Source organism: Netta rufina (genome assembly GCF_964035555.1).
Source record: "Netta rufina genome assembly, chromosome: 4".
Lineage (NCBI taxonomy): Eukaryota > Metazoa > Chordata > Aves > Anseriformes > Anatidae > Netta > Netta rufina.
Window position 1 is genome coordinate 77,041,025 of NC_140127.1, and position 16,368 is coordinate 77,057,392.

Consider the following 16,368-nt stretch of genomic DNA (forward strand, 5'->3'; position numbering starts at 1 on the left):
GAAATGCCCCTCTCTTGCCAAGTACTCCCACAGCCTGGTGCCCTGTGCACATCTCAGTGGCACCCTGCTTACCCCTAGGCCACATCCCCCATGTACCTGCCCTGCCAAAGGTGCCCCTCTGCTTCTGCTCCCTTGAGACACGCTGCCAATTCCCATCCTGTGGTGCTGTCTTCTTGTGCCCATGCCCAATGCTCACTCAGAGGAGGCGTCCCAGGAGCCGAGCACCAGGGGAGCTGGGCCAGGGCACAGGCAGGGCAACGAAACCCAGCTTGCTGTAGAAGCTCAGCTGCTGCTGGTCAGCGGCACTGACCTGGCAAAACACTCCCCGTGAGCCTGTGAGGGAGAGAAGAGCTCAGGCCCCCAGCTCTGGGAGCCTCAGCCCAGGGCTAAGGGCAGCAGCTGAGCCCCCTGCAGTGCTGCCCATGGCAGCGGGTGACCATGCAAGGCCCTGTGACACATGTCCACATGTCCCTGGTGCAAAGGGAGGTCATGGTGCCAGGGAGCTGGAGTCAGACTGCAGGAACGGGAGCCCCAGAGATGGCTGCCCCCAGCTCCGGGGTGGGCAGGGGGTCGTGATGGGGTTGCACTGTGTTGATGGAGTAGTCCCAGACCCGCCAACATGGAGCTCACCATTGGCTCTGAGCGCACTCAGCAGGCAGACAGCCAGGCTGCGGCTGGCCCCCACGTCCAGCACCCGAGGGGCCGTGCCCAGCTGCACCAGGGAGGGGAAGCGCCGCAGCACGGGCAGGGGCACGGCCGGTGGCTCTGCGTGGAAGAAGAGCAGTGCTTCCTCCAGGGCATCCTGCAGGTGACAAGCACAGGTGAAGGAGCCCTCCCTCCTCCCTCCCCACTTCCCACCACTGCGGACGCTCCTCTCACCTGTCCCAGGGCTGGGCCGCCCACACCCAGATCCCGGGGGTACTTGTGCCGCATGGCCGGCAGCCAGCTGCTGGCTCGCTCTCGCAGGAAACCTTCAGCACAGAGCGCTCCGGCTGCGTAGCCACACGGGCCGCCCTCGTCCTCCAGCACGAACGTGTACTCAGGGCTCAGGTGCAGGAAGCTGCCCAGCAGCCTGCCAGCCAGAGGCACTGATGAGCCGAGGCCGAGCCCAGCTCAGTGAGAGCTTGGAGCAGCCGTCCACCCTCTGCCCCTGCAGCACCCAGCACCCCCGCCCTGTGCTGTTGAGACCCCCACAGATGACTTCAGCTGAGGGAGCCACTGCAGCCCTCTTAGGGACCAGCTGGGCAACAGGTCTGTCCCCACGGCAGCTTCCATGACCCAGCTGGAAGTGCCCTCCCTTGCCCCATCCCATACTGCGAGGCCACCACAGCCACGGTGCAGAGCTGCTCCCTGCAGGGGTGGGAGGAGAGGGCCCTGGCTGGCCAGTGCCACATCGCCCAGGCTTGGCACGCATCCAGAGGGAGCCCCAGAGGGACCAGGTCTCACCTGTCACCCAGAAGGTCTGGGTGGGCCACGAGGACCTCTGCAACGCTGGGGTCACAGTCCAGACCCTCCCGGCACATTCGGTAAAGCTCTCCCTGGAAGAGCCCAAACCACCTCAGCCTTGGCCCTGCCCCACTGCTGCCCCTCAGCTCCTGCCACTCCACCAGAGCATGACGCACCAACAGGTGCCCACGTTGTCCCCAGAGAAGGACCGCAACCAGAGCCATAGCCTCCAGTGCTGCTGGCCAGGGGAAGGCGGGTACTGCAGCCTGCCCAGGGTGCTAGTGCAGAGCAATGTGCACAGCCATTGTGTACCATGTCCTGCTAGCCCCTGAGGCTTGCTGCCACAGCACAGCACGCTTTAAAATGAGCCATTGGCATTCCAGTCAGGCACCCCAGAGCAGCAGCTGCTGAGAAAATGCTGATCAGCCCCAGTTCAGAGCATGCTCAAAGCAGCCAGAACAGTAGCAAAATTAATACCGAAATTCAAGTCTCTATCGAGCACGTGCAAAGTGGGACCTCTCAAAAAAATCCTGTCTTGGTCAAATTTGAGCTTTCTGCTGTTCACAGGATCAGCAAAAAGAACATCCTGGTAAAAATACTGCTTCTCAAAGGGAAGGCTGCCTGATCACTGAACAAGATCAAAGCAAGTCAGTTCTGAGCTGCCTTCCCAGAACTGGCTTAAGTGCTCAGAAGAGTTTTTCTCACAGTTTCACTGGAAACAGACGTTCAAATATAATCTGACAACAGGCAACTGAAAACAAACTCTTGCAATGGGAATCGCTGGTGGCCATAGTCTGGTATTATAATCTGCTCTCACATTCTTGCAACTCCACCTCTGTTAGCCATGCAGGTGTGCATTGCAGGGTACTGTGTTTAGCAGGGATGCACGTGTCCATGGTGGTGGATCTGCAGCGCCAGCATTTCCTTTAGGCGGGAGGGGCAGCAGAGCAGACAGAGCAGGGTGATTGCTGCAGGCTGTGTGGCATTTGATGAAGGGGGCTCCACCATGGGGACTGCCACCACTGCTAGACACAGCATGGAGCGACCTGCCCCAGGCTTGCCTGACCCTTGGGGTCCCTTCCCACTGCCATCATCCTGTGCTGTAAGCTCAGCCCTGGGGGCAGCAGCCAACATGCATGTTTCTTGTCAGCACTTTTTTGGCAAAGGCCATGCAGGGTGAGCTACAGGGTGAGCAGCACAGGTGGTGTGTTCAGGCCATGAGTCTCACCTTGTCCTGAGGCAGCAGTGGGCGCAGGAGATACAGCTGGCGAGATGGAAAGAGCGGAGGTGGGTGATAAAAGAGGTCACAGCTGTTCCCCACGGGAAGCAGGGCCTGGAGGAGGTACAGTCCATCATGGAGCAGCTTGTCCTGGCTCCAAACCTGCCTTGGGGTGGCAGGACAAGGGTTCTTCTGTGACCCCCCAAGCCTAGGAGCAGCAGCCACGGTGCAGAGGCCTGAGCAGCATCATTTCCCTGAGCCTGCAGCCACCCGACAGCATGGCAGGAGCAGCAGTTGGAATCCTGGCTTCCCAAGGGTTCCTCCAGTCCCCAGCAGCCAGGGGTGCAATCTCACCTGCAGCTCTCCAAAGAGGCCCCCGCGGCGTGCCCAGGGCTCAGCATCTTCCCTGGGGAAGAGTGGGGCAGTGATGCTCTGGCACCCTGAAGGCAACAGGAGACAGACACACACGAGGTGAAAAATAACCAGCTGGGACCAGCCTCCCCTGCACAGCAGCATCATGATCCGTGCTTGTCACAGCTCAGGATCTGCCCCACATGCATGCAGCCCAGGTATTGGAGCTCTCCCTGGACTTGTGCAGCCCAACACTGGTGGCAGCAAGCCCCCTGCAACACGGCTTGAAGTGGGGGAATGGGAAGATGACTGATCTGGCCTCCGTGAAAGGTGTAAGGAAAAACCACAGCTCCTGGCATGACCGAGAAGCTGCAGCCTGGAACAGAGCCCAGTGTGCTGCTTTGCTGCTCAGCCAGCAGTGCCAGCGGGAGCTTGCAGGGCAGCTGGGCACAGGCACCCTCGCACCATGCGCAGCTGCTTCTCCACAGAAGTGGCTCAAGGTACATGACCACATTCCACACCAAACTTGGAGCCCCTTTCAGGCTGTCATCTGGTAACAGCTCCTGGTTTATAAAAACTCACAAGGTCATGGAAATCTAAACCAGAGGAATGGGGGCTCGCAAAGTGGTGCACAGGCATTCAAAATCCAGCCTCACTTCTGTCACCCAGGACACTACTGCTCCCAGTAGCCCAGAGAATCATAGACTGAATCACAGAATTGTTTGGGTTGGAAGGGATTTAGAGATCATTTAGTTCTGATCCCCCTGCCATGGGCAGGGACACCTCCCACCAGAACAGGTTGCTCAAAGTCCCATCCAGCCTGGCCTTGAACACTTGCAGGGATGGGGCATCCACAGTTTCTCTGGGCAATCTGCTCCACTGCCTCACCACACTCATAGTAAAGAATTTCTTCCATGTACCCCTTTTACCAGAAAGGTCCTGGGATTAAAAAGGCCAAGAAGCCATGCCCCAGAAACAGGCATTCCCTTTAAACCACAAGACAGTGAAGTGCTGCTCCGATGAGTGCCACCTCCCTGATGTGTGACACTGCCCCCCTTCCAGGCTGCTTCACTTCAGTTCCCCCTCCGCTATCCAGCCCCCTGGCCCCTCCCGGCCAGGTTAGGAGTCATTTGCAGGGAGGATGCTCCTGAGGTGACAGCTCCTAGCAGAACACTAAGCTAGGTGTCTTGCTGTGACACACTTCTCAGAAGCACGGGAACTTGGATGAGCTCCATGAGCCCAGTGATCCATGCTGACTAGCGTGGGTGTTCCCAACGTGGCCAGAGAGCCAGAGCTCAGCCACCTGTGCAGGTGGGGCAGCTGCGCAGCTCTGGGACACTGCTGGGTGCCTGGGGGCAGAGCTGGAGGGCCTGGATGTTGTGGGGCAATGCCCTCACTGCCTTGCAGAGGTTCTTTCAGTCCCTGCTTGGGTCCTAGAGCAGAGCGTTTGCCCCCAGCTAGCTGGAGGAGCAGAGACCAGCAAGACCGCACACAACTGGAACCCTCAGCCCTGCTGTCCTTTCCCAGCAGCCGTCCCCATTCTGCCTTGGCATGCCAGGGTGTGCAGGGGTGCAGCCTTCCTGCAGCCATGCCAGCTCCACTGGTAGGAGAAGGACAGCCCCATGGCAAGTGCTAGCTGTGGGGCCTGAGGTTACAGAGGGCATCAGCCTTCGTGGGTGGGCGAGAGCAGTGCCATACTTACAGCCGAAGCAGCTTCTCCAGGTGCCCTTGGGGTCAGGGTCACAGAGGAGGTGGCCGTCTGCAAAGGAGATGTGGTGGTGAGTGCAGGCACAGGCAGTGCACGGGGATGGCATCAAGGGGAGATGCGTTCCCAGCAGAGATTCTGGCAGCCTGGCCAGACTCCAGGACCCCAGCCTGCTGGGAGTGTTCCCAGACACCTCCACTTCTTTAGGGGAAAGGACAGAGAAAGTTTCAGGTGCCATGGTGCCCAGGGACCCTGTGCTCCATTGTCCCTTAGGAAGCAGGGCTGGATTTGGCCAGGATGTGGATACACGACTACAGTGGTAGAGCCTGGCTCTCAGGGTGGCCTCATCCACATACCCAACCAGAGGATGAAGGCACTGGCAGCCAGCAGCATGTTGCGGATGTCCCAGAGGTAGGGGTGAAGGTCATAGAGCAGTGCTTGCCCTGCGCTGCAGACGAAGCGGCTGTGCAGGCGGCACGTCTGGGCGCAGAGCAGCTGGAAGGACTGTGCTCGGCCACGCCACTGGGTGCCCTGCAGACAGACTGGGTGTCAGAACAGCCACAGTGGGCACCCTCCTGCAGCAGTGCCCAGGCTAGCCTTACCTCACAAGAATTGGGTGCTGTGGCTGGGACCCCCACGCTGGGACTGTTGGCCCGGAGCCACTGAAGGTGCTCCAGGAGTTGCTGTGCCTGTGGCCCATGATGGTAGGGCAAGTAGAAGAGCTCCACCAGCATTCGCACCTCTTCCATGGTCAGTGGGTCATTTGAGTTGGACCTAGCCTCCTCTAGAAACCTGGGTGTCATGCAGCCAGACCTGACCTCCTCTGGGGCCAGCAGTGCCATGTGGATGGACGTGGCCTCCTCTGGGGTCAGTGGTGCGGTGGGGCCAGGGCTGGCACTGGTCCCATCAGTGAGCAATGCCATGGGGTCAGGGTTAGCATCAACCCCATCGGTGAGCGGTGCTGTGGGGACAGGGCTGGCACCAGCCCCATCGGTGAGCGGTGCTGTGGGGACAGGGCTGGCACCAGCCCCATTGGTGAGCGGTGCTGTGGGGACAGGGCTGGCACCAGCCCCATTGGTGAGCGGTGCTGTGGGGACAGGACTGGCACCAGCCTCAACCCCTGGGAGTGTCTGGGGCACATCAGCCCCATTGGCCCCAGGCTGGGGACTGCCAGGGGGCTGGGGGAGGTTGCCATCCCCTCCCCTGGCATTGCTGGTGTCAAGGAGAAGGCTCTGGCTGTTGTCGGCCCCACTGCTGCAGCACGTTGGGGTCTCCAGGCTGCAGAAGGTCTCACCAGTTCCAGGGGCTCCAGCAGGCTTGGCACTGCCCACTGTGCTGGGTGGAGCAGAGGAGGGCTCGCAGCTTGCTCCGCTACCTGAGGCTAGCTGGTCCCCATCCCCTGGGGGGCTCTGCTGACTGCAGGTGGGGGTCCTGCTCCCACTGTCCTTCTTAGGCACCAAGGTCACCTTCCTCCTTCCCTCCCCTGGTGTCCCGCCGTAGGTCTCAGGGCCACACTGGTCTGCCCCACCAGGAGCAGCGCCATGGGTCTGGGGGCCAGGCGTGGCCTCCTGCCATCCTGCTGTGCCTGGCTGCAGCCCCGCTCCTCCCTCACAGCCGGTGCTGGGGTGCAACAGAGCTCTTCCTCCTGGTGGGACAGAGCAAAGGCAAAGCCCCTCTGGCACCCACACCAGAACGGCTGCCCAGACGCAGGACAGCCCCAGGGCGGCTGTACCAGGAGCTCAGCTCTGTGCTGGCAGGGACCAGGAGCTGCCCAGACTGTGGGCTCTGCATCACTTGGGCCACTGTGGCTGGGGAGACCACAGGCTTTCAAGAATCAAGCAGTGCAAAACAAGCCCTCACCATGTTTAGCCCCCTCTTCCAGAGCTGTACCATGATCTAGGCTTCCTAACCTCCTGCTGAGCCCATGGTATCATGGACAGGAATGCAGAAGCAAGGAGCAGGCTTTGCTCTCCTTCCTTGCAGCAAATGCCACATCATGATCTTTCAGGCAGCTAGGTGCCATCCAGAGCTGCTCAGGTTGCTGCTTCACCCTGTTTCCACTCCAAAGCAGTTCCTGAACCACACCCTGGGGTCACAGACCTCATCCACACTCCCTGCAGCCAGCTTACCCAGCTGGCCCTCGTCACCTCGTCACCCTGCAGTGCTTCTCCTGGACCTCACATGCATTCCCCACCAGTCATCTCCTCCCCCAGCACCACATTGTCTTCTGTCAATGTCTGTTTTCCCAAAGTGCTCTCTTGGGAAGGCAGGCTGGTAAGGCAGCACACATCTGCTGGTAACACTCTCTTGGCTCATCCAATCCTCCATCCCATGGGCTCACTCACTTCTGCTGCAGGACAAGCCCAAAGCCCAACTAACTGTGAGGCCAAAGCTTCAAACTCTTCTGCCCCACCTGTTTGGCTTAAGTCCCCTCCTTTTCCCAGCTCTGCTCAGGCAGAGACTCCTCCAGCTGAGCCTGACAACAGGGGACCCCACTGCAGCATCCCATCCCAAGAGGCCGCTCTCCCACCCCACAGAGCTCCCAGCAGAGCTGGTCCAGAGTTTGAGGGCTGAGGGATGCTGCATGGTGCCAGCTCTTCACCTACCTGTCTCCAAGGCCTGCTGGTTTATCTCAGCCACCCAGTCAAGCAGTGCCAGCTCCAAGGCCTCTTGGGGGCTGTAGCTCCCCTCCCATGGACCCTGGCTGTCCCCCAGGGCTGCTGCAGTCTCCGTCCCTAGTGAAACAGAGCTCATCAGCCTGGATAGCCCCACTTGTTTTACCAAGCTATCCCATGCGACTCTGAGGGAGGGCAACCCAGGAGGGACCCCATGCCCAGGACAGGGGGTGCCACCTGAGCCAGGCTGGCAAGCAGGGGAGCCTGTGGGGCCAAGGCAAAGCCAAACAGAGATGGGCAGGGCCCATCCAGGCCAGGGCTGCCCTGGCACGAAACCTCATCACAGATGTGGGGCCCCACATACAGAATGGCCTGGGGCACAGGGACCTGGTACCTGCATGGTCAGGGTAGGCACAGCTCCTCAGCTCGCTCCGAAACCAGCTGCCCAGCGTGTGGATGGGGATGAAATTGGCCTGGAGCTCACAGTTTGGGTTAAGGAGCAGTCCACAGAGTCGAGGCATGAGGCCAGGGGCACGTCCCGTGTAGGGGCCCAAGAAGACACGTCTGCAGTCGTAGTCATTGGCGAACAAATTGTCCCAGATGATGGGACGGCGCCCCAGGACGCCCTCCACCTCCTCCAGCAGCATGGCTGAGAGTTCCTGTGACACCACCTTTGGGCCTGGAGCATCAGGGCACAGACTCAGATGGGACACATGGGTGGCACAGTCCCTCGCACACAGCACATCCGGGGCGCGCATGCACCTGGGCACCGACTGCAGACCGAGGACAAGCCGCATGCATGCCCACAGAGCTGGGAAGGGTGCTCACCAGTCCAGATGACCCCAATCCCTGGGAGCAGCTCCCGTCCAAGGGTCAGCAGGTAGCAGGACTGGCCAGGGCTTGGAGAGCAGAGTGAGCTGCAGTACTCTGGGCAGAGAGCAGAGCATCCCCTGAGGGAAGAGACTGGGGCAGAGAGGCTGCCCAGGAGCAGTGGGCAGGGGCAGGGGAGAGGCACCGGGCAAGGAAAGCAGCATTGGCCCCTCTGCAGCCGGTTCCTGTCCTATCCTGAAGCTTCCAGGGCTGCCCCAAGGCATGGTGGAGGCTACAGGCCATCGGGGCAGTCAGCTTGCAGGAGGCAGATATGCTGTGCATGTCTGGTAGCTGCAGCCACAGGGCAGCCGCATGGCCTGGGCATGAGGGCTTGCCAGGCACCCGGTCCTGGGGAGGGGCAGCTGGGGGCTGTGCAGCTGCAGGAAGTACCTGTGGGGCAGAAGAGGAAGATGGAGGGCTGTCCCAGCTCCTGGTATGCCTCGTTGGCCACAGAGGCTTGGGCCTCTGCCAGGGAGGTGAAGACATTTCTGTCGGCTCGGCACATGCAGGGGTCGATGTCATCAAAGAGCAGCGCGAAGGCACGGCACCCCATGGCAGCCACCTGTGGGCACAGCAAGGGCGCTAGGACGCCTGGGCAGCAGCAGGAGGATGCAGCAAGCCCTGGTCGAGCCCCTCACTCCTTGCAGGGACAGCAGCAGTCAGGAGCAGCCTGACAAACAATGCCTGCACCCATGCTGCCACATCCAGCGGATGCAGCGCACCACACACAGCCACTCCACGCAGGCTGCCCCTCCACCATAGCCCTCCTCGCCAAACCCTGGCACAGCCCTGCTTGTTGCGGGCCAGGAGCCCTCTGAAACCAGGGCAGGCATTGTGGCGGCCCAGACCCCCTACTGTGCCACATCTACACCACTGGCCATTCCCCTCTCACACCGTGGTGCTGCGGGGACAGCCTGAGAGGTGGATGGGCAGCTGCTGTCTGGCTGTGCCGTGCCACAGGGAGGAGTGGTCGCCCCGCAGAGCACAGCAGCTGTGCTAGGGTCTTCGCCCTTCCCAGGCAGCGGAGCCTCAGCACCAGCCTGCAGGAGCCCCCTGGTGCTGCCCACAGGCTCAGGCTCAGCTGGTCCCTCTCCTGCAGCTCCTGCAGCACTGCCTGCTGAAGCTTGCCTGGGAGCCATGGGATGAAGGAATGGCCCACGGTACCTGCCTGAGTTTTTGCTGCAGCAGGAGCCGATCCCCAGCACTTGAAAACACCATGTCCTGGCCAGCAGAAATGGCGAAGATGAACTCCACGCCATGCATTTGGGCAGCTTCTATGAGAGACCGCATCCGGGCTGGGGACAAAGCAGAGGAGGGCTGTGAGCGCTGGGAGACAAGGCACAAGTGGAGGGGGGCAGACTACTGCCCCATGGAAAGAGCCACGAACACCCAGAGTCAGAAAAGAACACTGAAGAGAAGGGCCATGGGGAGATGGTGTCCAGAGTGCTGGAACACAGAGGACCCTCCACAAGGGTCTGCAGGCCCTGGCACACTGGAGCATATTGCCAAAGACCTGCACAGGGAGCTCCATGGGCGGTGTAGGGTCCAAGGGGACACCTTGTGATGGGCAGGGTCTGGGGGCTCCCTGTGCTGGGCAGGCTTCTGGCAGGAGGAGCAGTAGCAGCCAGCCTGCCCCTGGCTGAGATGCAGACCATGCGTCACCTGTGAGGACTGGGATGCCACAGCCCACCCATGGTGGGGCCCAGCAGAGCCGCTACCTGCCTCATGCTCTGTGTAGGGCTCTCGCCAGAGCAGCCGGTGCTTCAGCTCATCCTTGGGTGCGTACATGTAGCAGTTCAGCTCCTGGCGTTCCAGCCTGTGCAGCAAGGACAAGAGGTCACCTAAGGCTCCAGACGGACTGGAGGACTCTGCAAAGAGGCATCCAGGCAGGCATGCCAGCCCATGACGACAAATGCTGCTCAGCTCACAACTCCCTCTCTTTCATAGGGCTGTGCCATGCCCTGCTCTCCGGATGCTGCACTGCAAGCGGAGCTGAAGGAAAACAGGTCTGAGTAAAAACAGGGCCTGGCTGTTTCAGGAGATGGGACTACACCATCAAAAGGCCCGTTCTGGCCTCAAAACCACGAATTCTTTCCAGAATCTGCACAGCAATCCATAGGGCAGACACTTCCTTAGACAGCTCTTTTGGCACTCCTGTATGAAAGCCATCTGATTTATTCATTTATTTGTATTTATCCTCCTTAGTAGATGACGTTTTACATTTTCCCATGATGAACAGACTGTCATGTACTGCATGACACAAATGCTACATCTTGTTTCTTCCCAGAGAAGGAAAACACAGATAAACACGCTGCTCGCATGTGCAAACACACGAACATTCCAACCCGCTACCAGACTAGGTAGATTTGCTAGATCATTAGATCTGCTCATTCTTAATATATTCTAAAACAACATCTCTTGTTTCCCTTTGTCTCAGTGACACATTTTCCCAGATTTTCTAAGTAACATTTTTCTGCGTCTGCATCTCTGGTTCCCCTACTATAGTCTTTGTACTTGTGACTGCTTACACCACCACCAGCACTCTCTTACTGTTGTCAGAATGCTTCCCACGCTGTGCACAGCACTGGTGCTGTCACCAGCACACTGCAACCAGCACACAGCCCCTGCTGCTCCTGGCTCACTGGCCCAGCCATCAATAGCACTCTGCTCATGCTGTCACCAGCATGCTGCCCACACTGTTGTGAACACGCTGTCCACATTGTCTCTAGCACCCTGTCACCAGCATCCTGCCCACACTGTGACCAGCATCCTGCCCACACTGTCACCGGCACCCTGCCCACAACATCCCGTGTGCTGCCATCATTAGGGCACTGCTCACAGAGACGGGCGTGCTGCCTGGGCTGTGACCATCGCACCACGGGTGCACAGGTCCGTCGGTGCAGCTCATTGCGCCAAGGGCCGGTGCACGGAGCAGGTGCCAGGAGAGGGTTTTTTCTCTCCTGCAGGGATCAGCTCCGTGATTCTCATAACCAGCTGGTGACGGATCCTCCCCACATCCTTCCACACCGTGGGCACTGGGACCCAGCAACGCCCCCCCCGAGCTCGCACCCTCCCCGCAGCACCCCCAGCGCCAGCCCTCCCACGGCCGCTTCCCCAGCCCGGCCCAAGCCCCCGGCGGGACGCCTGTGGCTGCAGCGGGCTGCGGAGCCCCAGCACCACCTGCCGGGCACAGGGCAGCACAGCCCGCCGCTGTCAGGCCGGGGCAGGGCAGGGGCTTTTTCCCTTTCCCCAGCCCTGGGAGCAGCACGGGAGGGGGGCTGGCATGCACTGCCGAGTTCCACCTCATCAACCTGTTACGTATCAGTGCGTCCAGAGAGCAAAATCTGGGGTACTTGCCATCGAAAGAGCAGTCTCCTCTGTTCCATAGACCACGGTCTCCCATAGAAACCTGTAAAAAGGAAAAGCAAAAACCAAAATACAGTTGCCAGTATCTTCCTTAAAACAGTCTCTCTATGCACTGTCCCTAAGAAGCTGCTCTTAAACTGCAAGAGCCAGTGGTTTGTTCAGCTCAGGATGATTCAGGTGCCTGTTAGCCTGCTATGATCTTGGGGGGAATTGGTATTCAAGCCAGCAGGTATAATAATATCTATGCTGCCATCCTTCCCAGAAAGAAGCAGCTGGGAAAAAATGCACAAGATAATATTTATCCTGAGAGGGGAAATTTATGTGGTAAAAGCCAAGCCTAGAGGAGACTGCTGAGGCCTGGCACTTGAGCATTTGGGGTGCACCAAAGCACAGAGCTATTGTACATCCACCCTAGAGTTTCCTTCTTGGGGATACCCCTATACAGAGACTGACTCTGTGCTTCTCCTGGGTCATAGAATCATAGAATGGCTCAGGTTGGAAGGGACCTTAAAGATCACACAGTTCCAATCCCCCTGCCATGGGCAAGGATGCCACCCACTAGATCAGGTTACCCAGGATCCTGTCCAACCTGGTCTTGAACATCTCCGGGGATGAGGCATCCACAAGCTCTATGAGCAACCTGTGCCAGTGCCTCACCACCCTCTGGCTGAAGAATTTCCTCCTAACCTCTTATCTAAATCTCCCCTCCTTTAGTTTAAAATCATCTCCCCTTGTCCTGTTGTTACCTGAATGAGCAAAAAGTTGCTCTCCATCTTTTTTATAAGCCCCCTTCAAGTACTGAATAGTTGCAATAAGGTGACCCCAGAGCTTTCTCTTCTTTAGCCTGAACAGCTCCAGCCCTCTCAGCCTTTCTTCATAGTAGAGGTGCTCCAGCCCGCTGATCATCCTTGTGGCCCTCCTCTGGACCCGTTCTAACAGATCAACATCCTTCCTGTGCTGGGGCCTCAGACCTGGACGCAGCACTCCAACTGAGGCCTCACAAGGGCAAAGCAGAGGGGGACAACCACCTCCCTTGACCTGCTGGCCACTCCTCTTTTGATGCAGCTCTGGATGTAGTTGCCTTGCTGGGCTGCAAGTGTGCACTGCTGGCTAATGTTGAGATTTTCGTCCCCAAGCCCTTCTCTGCAGGGCTGCTCTCAATTTCTTCTCCCAGTCTGTACCCATGTCTGAGACTACCCCGACCTTGCACTTGCACCTTGCGCTTTTACTTGTTGAACCTCATTAGGTTCACATAGGCCCAATTCTCAAGCCTGTCCAGGTCCCTCTGGATGGATCCTCTGTGCATCTCCCTCTCTGTGTAGTGTCAAGCTGCGTCAAGCAGAGCATCAACATTCCTGTCTGGGCTATAAAGTGTTGGAAGTGTTCAAACACAGATCTCAAATTTAGCAAGAAAAGGCTCTTCAGCCACGCAGTCAAGTCAAGGAATCACAGGAATACAGAATGGTTGCGGTTGGAAGGGACTTCTGGAGGTCATCTGATCCAACCCCCTGCTCAAGCAGGGTCACTGAGAGCATGTTGCCCAGATATGAAGGCTCACAGAAAATACATTATATTTAGAACGTTGATGGTAATTAGTCATCAAGGCAGCTCCTAGCATCAGAAGGGCTCTACATCATGGGCAACTTTTACATCAGCCAAGCACTTTCTAGCAGACAAGAACAGGAGCAGAGATTGAGGGAAGTGAAAGCATTTGCTGAAATGTGCTGTGCACAAGGGCAGGTCACGACAACACCACTAGTCTGGGAAAAAGGGCCAGCTCTCAGTGACTGCCATGAGGCCAATGCTGCCATGCAGCAGCTTACTGCACCAGAATGGCTCTGCCTGGAGGGGACTCTGTGCCCGGCTCCTTTTGGCAGGAGTCTGCTCTGCAGCCCCCCTAGCATGAAACTTGGACAACGATGTGCTGGGCCACACTGCAGATGGATTTTCAACCTGCTTGAACAACTACACGTCTTTTCCACCTACTTTGAGGCAATATAGATTTGCTATGCTAGCCATATCCTACTGTGCACAGGGCCAAATCTGTAGCCACTCAAGAATCCCAGCAAACATCTCATCCAAAGAAGGTATTTCTGTGAGAAACAGACTTTCTGTTCCCCAGCCTAAGGGAGCTCCTGCTTAGCTCACAGTTCAGGATATCTCAGGAGTCCCTCCACAGCATCTGCCTCCAAGAACCTCACTCACACTTTGCTGTGAAATGACACGTGCACTGTCAAGAGCAGCACTACTGAAAGCACCACCCTAGCATATTCCACCCAGAAAAAAATGGATTAAACTCTATTAGCAAAAACCTAACTGTACTTGTGGCAGTATCTCCAAAGGAAGGGGACGCAGGTGCCTTGCTTTAGAGATAGATGAGCACTGATAAATGATGCAGAGAGCCCTTTGGCTCTCTGACAGCCCAGAGCACACCAGTATCCAGCCAACACCATTACTTGCCAGCCTCTGGGCATCTGGGATAGCTCATCTTTGAGCCTGTGTTACAGCAGGATGAGTTACCTTTCCTCCCTCGCTCTCTAGAAACCTTCTCCTGGAATGGCTCTGGAATGGCAGCATCTTTGTCCTTCTCTTTCCCAGGTCAGCTTTCCTATATCGATGATTCTAGTCTGACTCATATTCTTTCTTATGATCAACTTCCCTGTTCCTGCACTTTCTATTTGATTTGTGTGTATTTGCTTGGTGTTTTTGCTTCCTCCCTGCGTGGCAAGGCAGCAGGCAGTGGGCTGCAGCGTGGTGATGTGCTGTCAGAAAAGGTGGAAATGCTTTTGACCAGCAGGTGCCAGGCCTCACACAGCTCCAGCGGTGCAGTGCTGAAGAAACAGGAGCTGAGGGGGGCAGGACAGGGGCTGAGCCATACCGAGCTGCCACACCAGAGCAGGCTCTTTGCGGGCTGGCAGGCGCAGCCCGTGCCGACACTCCGCTGCGGGCAGGGGGCAGGAGGGCACGCAGCGGGATGCCGGCCTCGTGCCCAGGGCAGAGAAAAAGCCACCGCAGAGCGCTGGCGGCAGGGCAGCGAGGCCCCGCGCCACAACGCGGTGCTGGGAGCGGGCTGTGCCGGGATGCCGGGGGGGCCCATCAGTGCTCTGCGAGTGAGCTGGGGAGCTTCGGGGGTGCTGATCCCCAACCCGTGGGCGAATCCAGTGTCGTGCAGGGGCCCGGGGCGCTGCCTCTCCCATACCCGGGGTCCCGGGCGCGGCGGGCTCGGGTGCCGGCAGCCCTCCCCGACCGCGGTGCGCCCCGGGTGTGCCGGGCCAGCCCCTGCAATGCTCGGGCGGGGCACGGGCCCCAGCCGCGGCCCCGGCAGGACCTACCTTCCACCACGCCGCAGAGGAAGCGCGGCCGCCCCGCCATGACCGGGCAGGAACGGCCCTGCTGGCGCTGGGGCGGGCGGAGGGCTGCAGGGAGGGGTGCGGGGAAGGATGGAGGGGTGCGGGCAAGGGCGGACGGAGGGATGCAGAGGCGCTCCGAGGGATGGAGGGCTGCACGGAGGGACCGCGCCGCCGCCTGCCCGCCCCCGCAGAAGCGCGCCCGCCGCAGCGCAGGGGGCGGCCCCGCGGGTGGGGCCGCGGCGGGGCCGGGCGCGGGGCGGGGACCAGGCGCAGTCCCCGGCCGGAGCCGCCCCGCCGAGAGCCGAGGGCCGCAGCCCTGCCGCGGAGGGGGTCACGGACGGGACGGGACGGGACGGGACGGGACGGGACGGGACGGGACGGGGCTGTGTCCGGCCCCGCCGGGCTGGAGTCACCGCCGCCTTGCCCGGTGGGGGCAGCGCCTGGCTTCGAGCCGCAGCCCGGTTCCGGCCGCCGCTCCTGGCACCGAGGCCCGCAGCCCGGTGCCGCGCAGCAGCCCCCGCCGCACCGTGCCGCACCGGCAGAGGTTTCTCCTCCGCGGTACCTGCGCGCTGTCGCGTGCCCCCTCCAGACCCGGAGCAGCTCCCGCATCGCATCTGCCCTTGTGTTTGCCCCTGCACCAGCACCTTCCCCGCTGGGCCCCTTGTGCCGGCCCAGGCCGAGATGCGTCTCCCACCCGTCAAGTCCGTGGAGCTCAGGACCGTTTTGTCTTGCACGTGACTCACCTGCTTGCAAACGTCAGGCTGCTATTTGCCTTTAGTCACACTGTTCTGAGCTGTTGACACATGCTTGGTTCGTGATCCTCTCCATCCCACAGGTTCTGGTTTGCAGAAGTGCTGCCACATCAGTAGTTCCCTGTCCTGCAGCTGTGCAGCCGCTGGTACCTGCCTGCATGCAGGACCTCGTGTTTGTCATCACTGAGCTTCTCTGCTCTTTTTCTGACCACTTTTCCTGCTTGTCAGACTCATTGCAAGACAGACCTCTATTCTGGAGCATGCCTGCAGCCTCTCCCAGCTATGTGGTTTTAAAACATGGGGACCACGTGCACAGCTTTGTTACCACGGTCCATGCATGTGTGAGTGATCAAGCCAGAAGAAGCACTGGTGCTCTCCTCCAGCAAGCACTGCTGAGTGCCCTCCCAGCAGCTGTTGCCACCCACACTTTCTTCCAGCCCACAAGCATGGGGTTTCACAGGAGAAGTGGGTGTCAGAGGCCTAGAAAGCCAGGATCTGTGGCAGCTCCCTCATTCCCTTGCAGGTAAATGTAGTGCTAGGAAGCTGAGTGATGGTGTCTGGGCCATCTGGTGACCAAGGAGCCCACAGGTGACAGACCAACAGCAACTAGACAGGGAAGAGATGATCAGAGTGTGCCATGGGCTGCCACGGTGTGCTCAAAACTCAGTGATGTGGCTCAGAGAAGGCTGAACAC

The 16,368-nt window shown here is 59.2% G+C and overlaps 1 protein-coding gene across 1 annotated transcript; it reads right to left on the reverse strand.

Annotated features, from left to right (window-relative positions):
• Window positions 1-196: 196 nt before the first annotated feature.
• LOC311209375 (protein O-GlcNAcase-like) lies at window positions 197-14,944 on the reverse strand (the record flags this gene model as incomplete). Its single annotated transcript, XM_084286669.1, is given in 18 exon segments — window positions 197-333; window positions 631-802; window positions 880-1,072; window positions 1,447-1,538; window positions 2,675-2,779; window positions 3,020-3,105; window positions 4,719-4,775; window positions 5,078-5,252; window positions 5,324-6,366; window positions 7,328-7,456; window positions 7,731-8,015; window positions 8,165-8,263; window positions 8,597-8,787; window positions 8,789-8,827; window positions 9,366-9,501; window positions 9,925-10,009; window positions 11,560-11,615; window positions 14,905-14,944. Coding segments are annotated over 18 exon segments (3,120 nt in total).
• Between the last annotated feature and the right edge of the window lie 1,424 nt (window positions 14,945-16,368).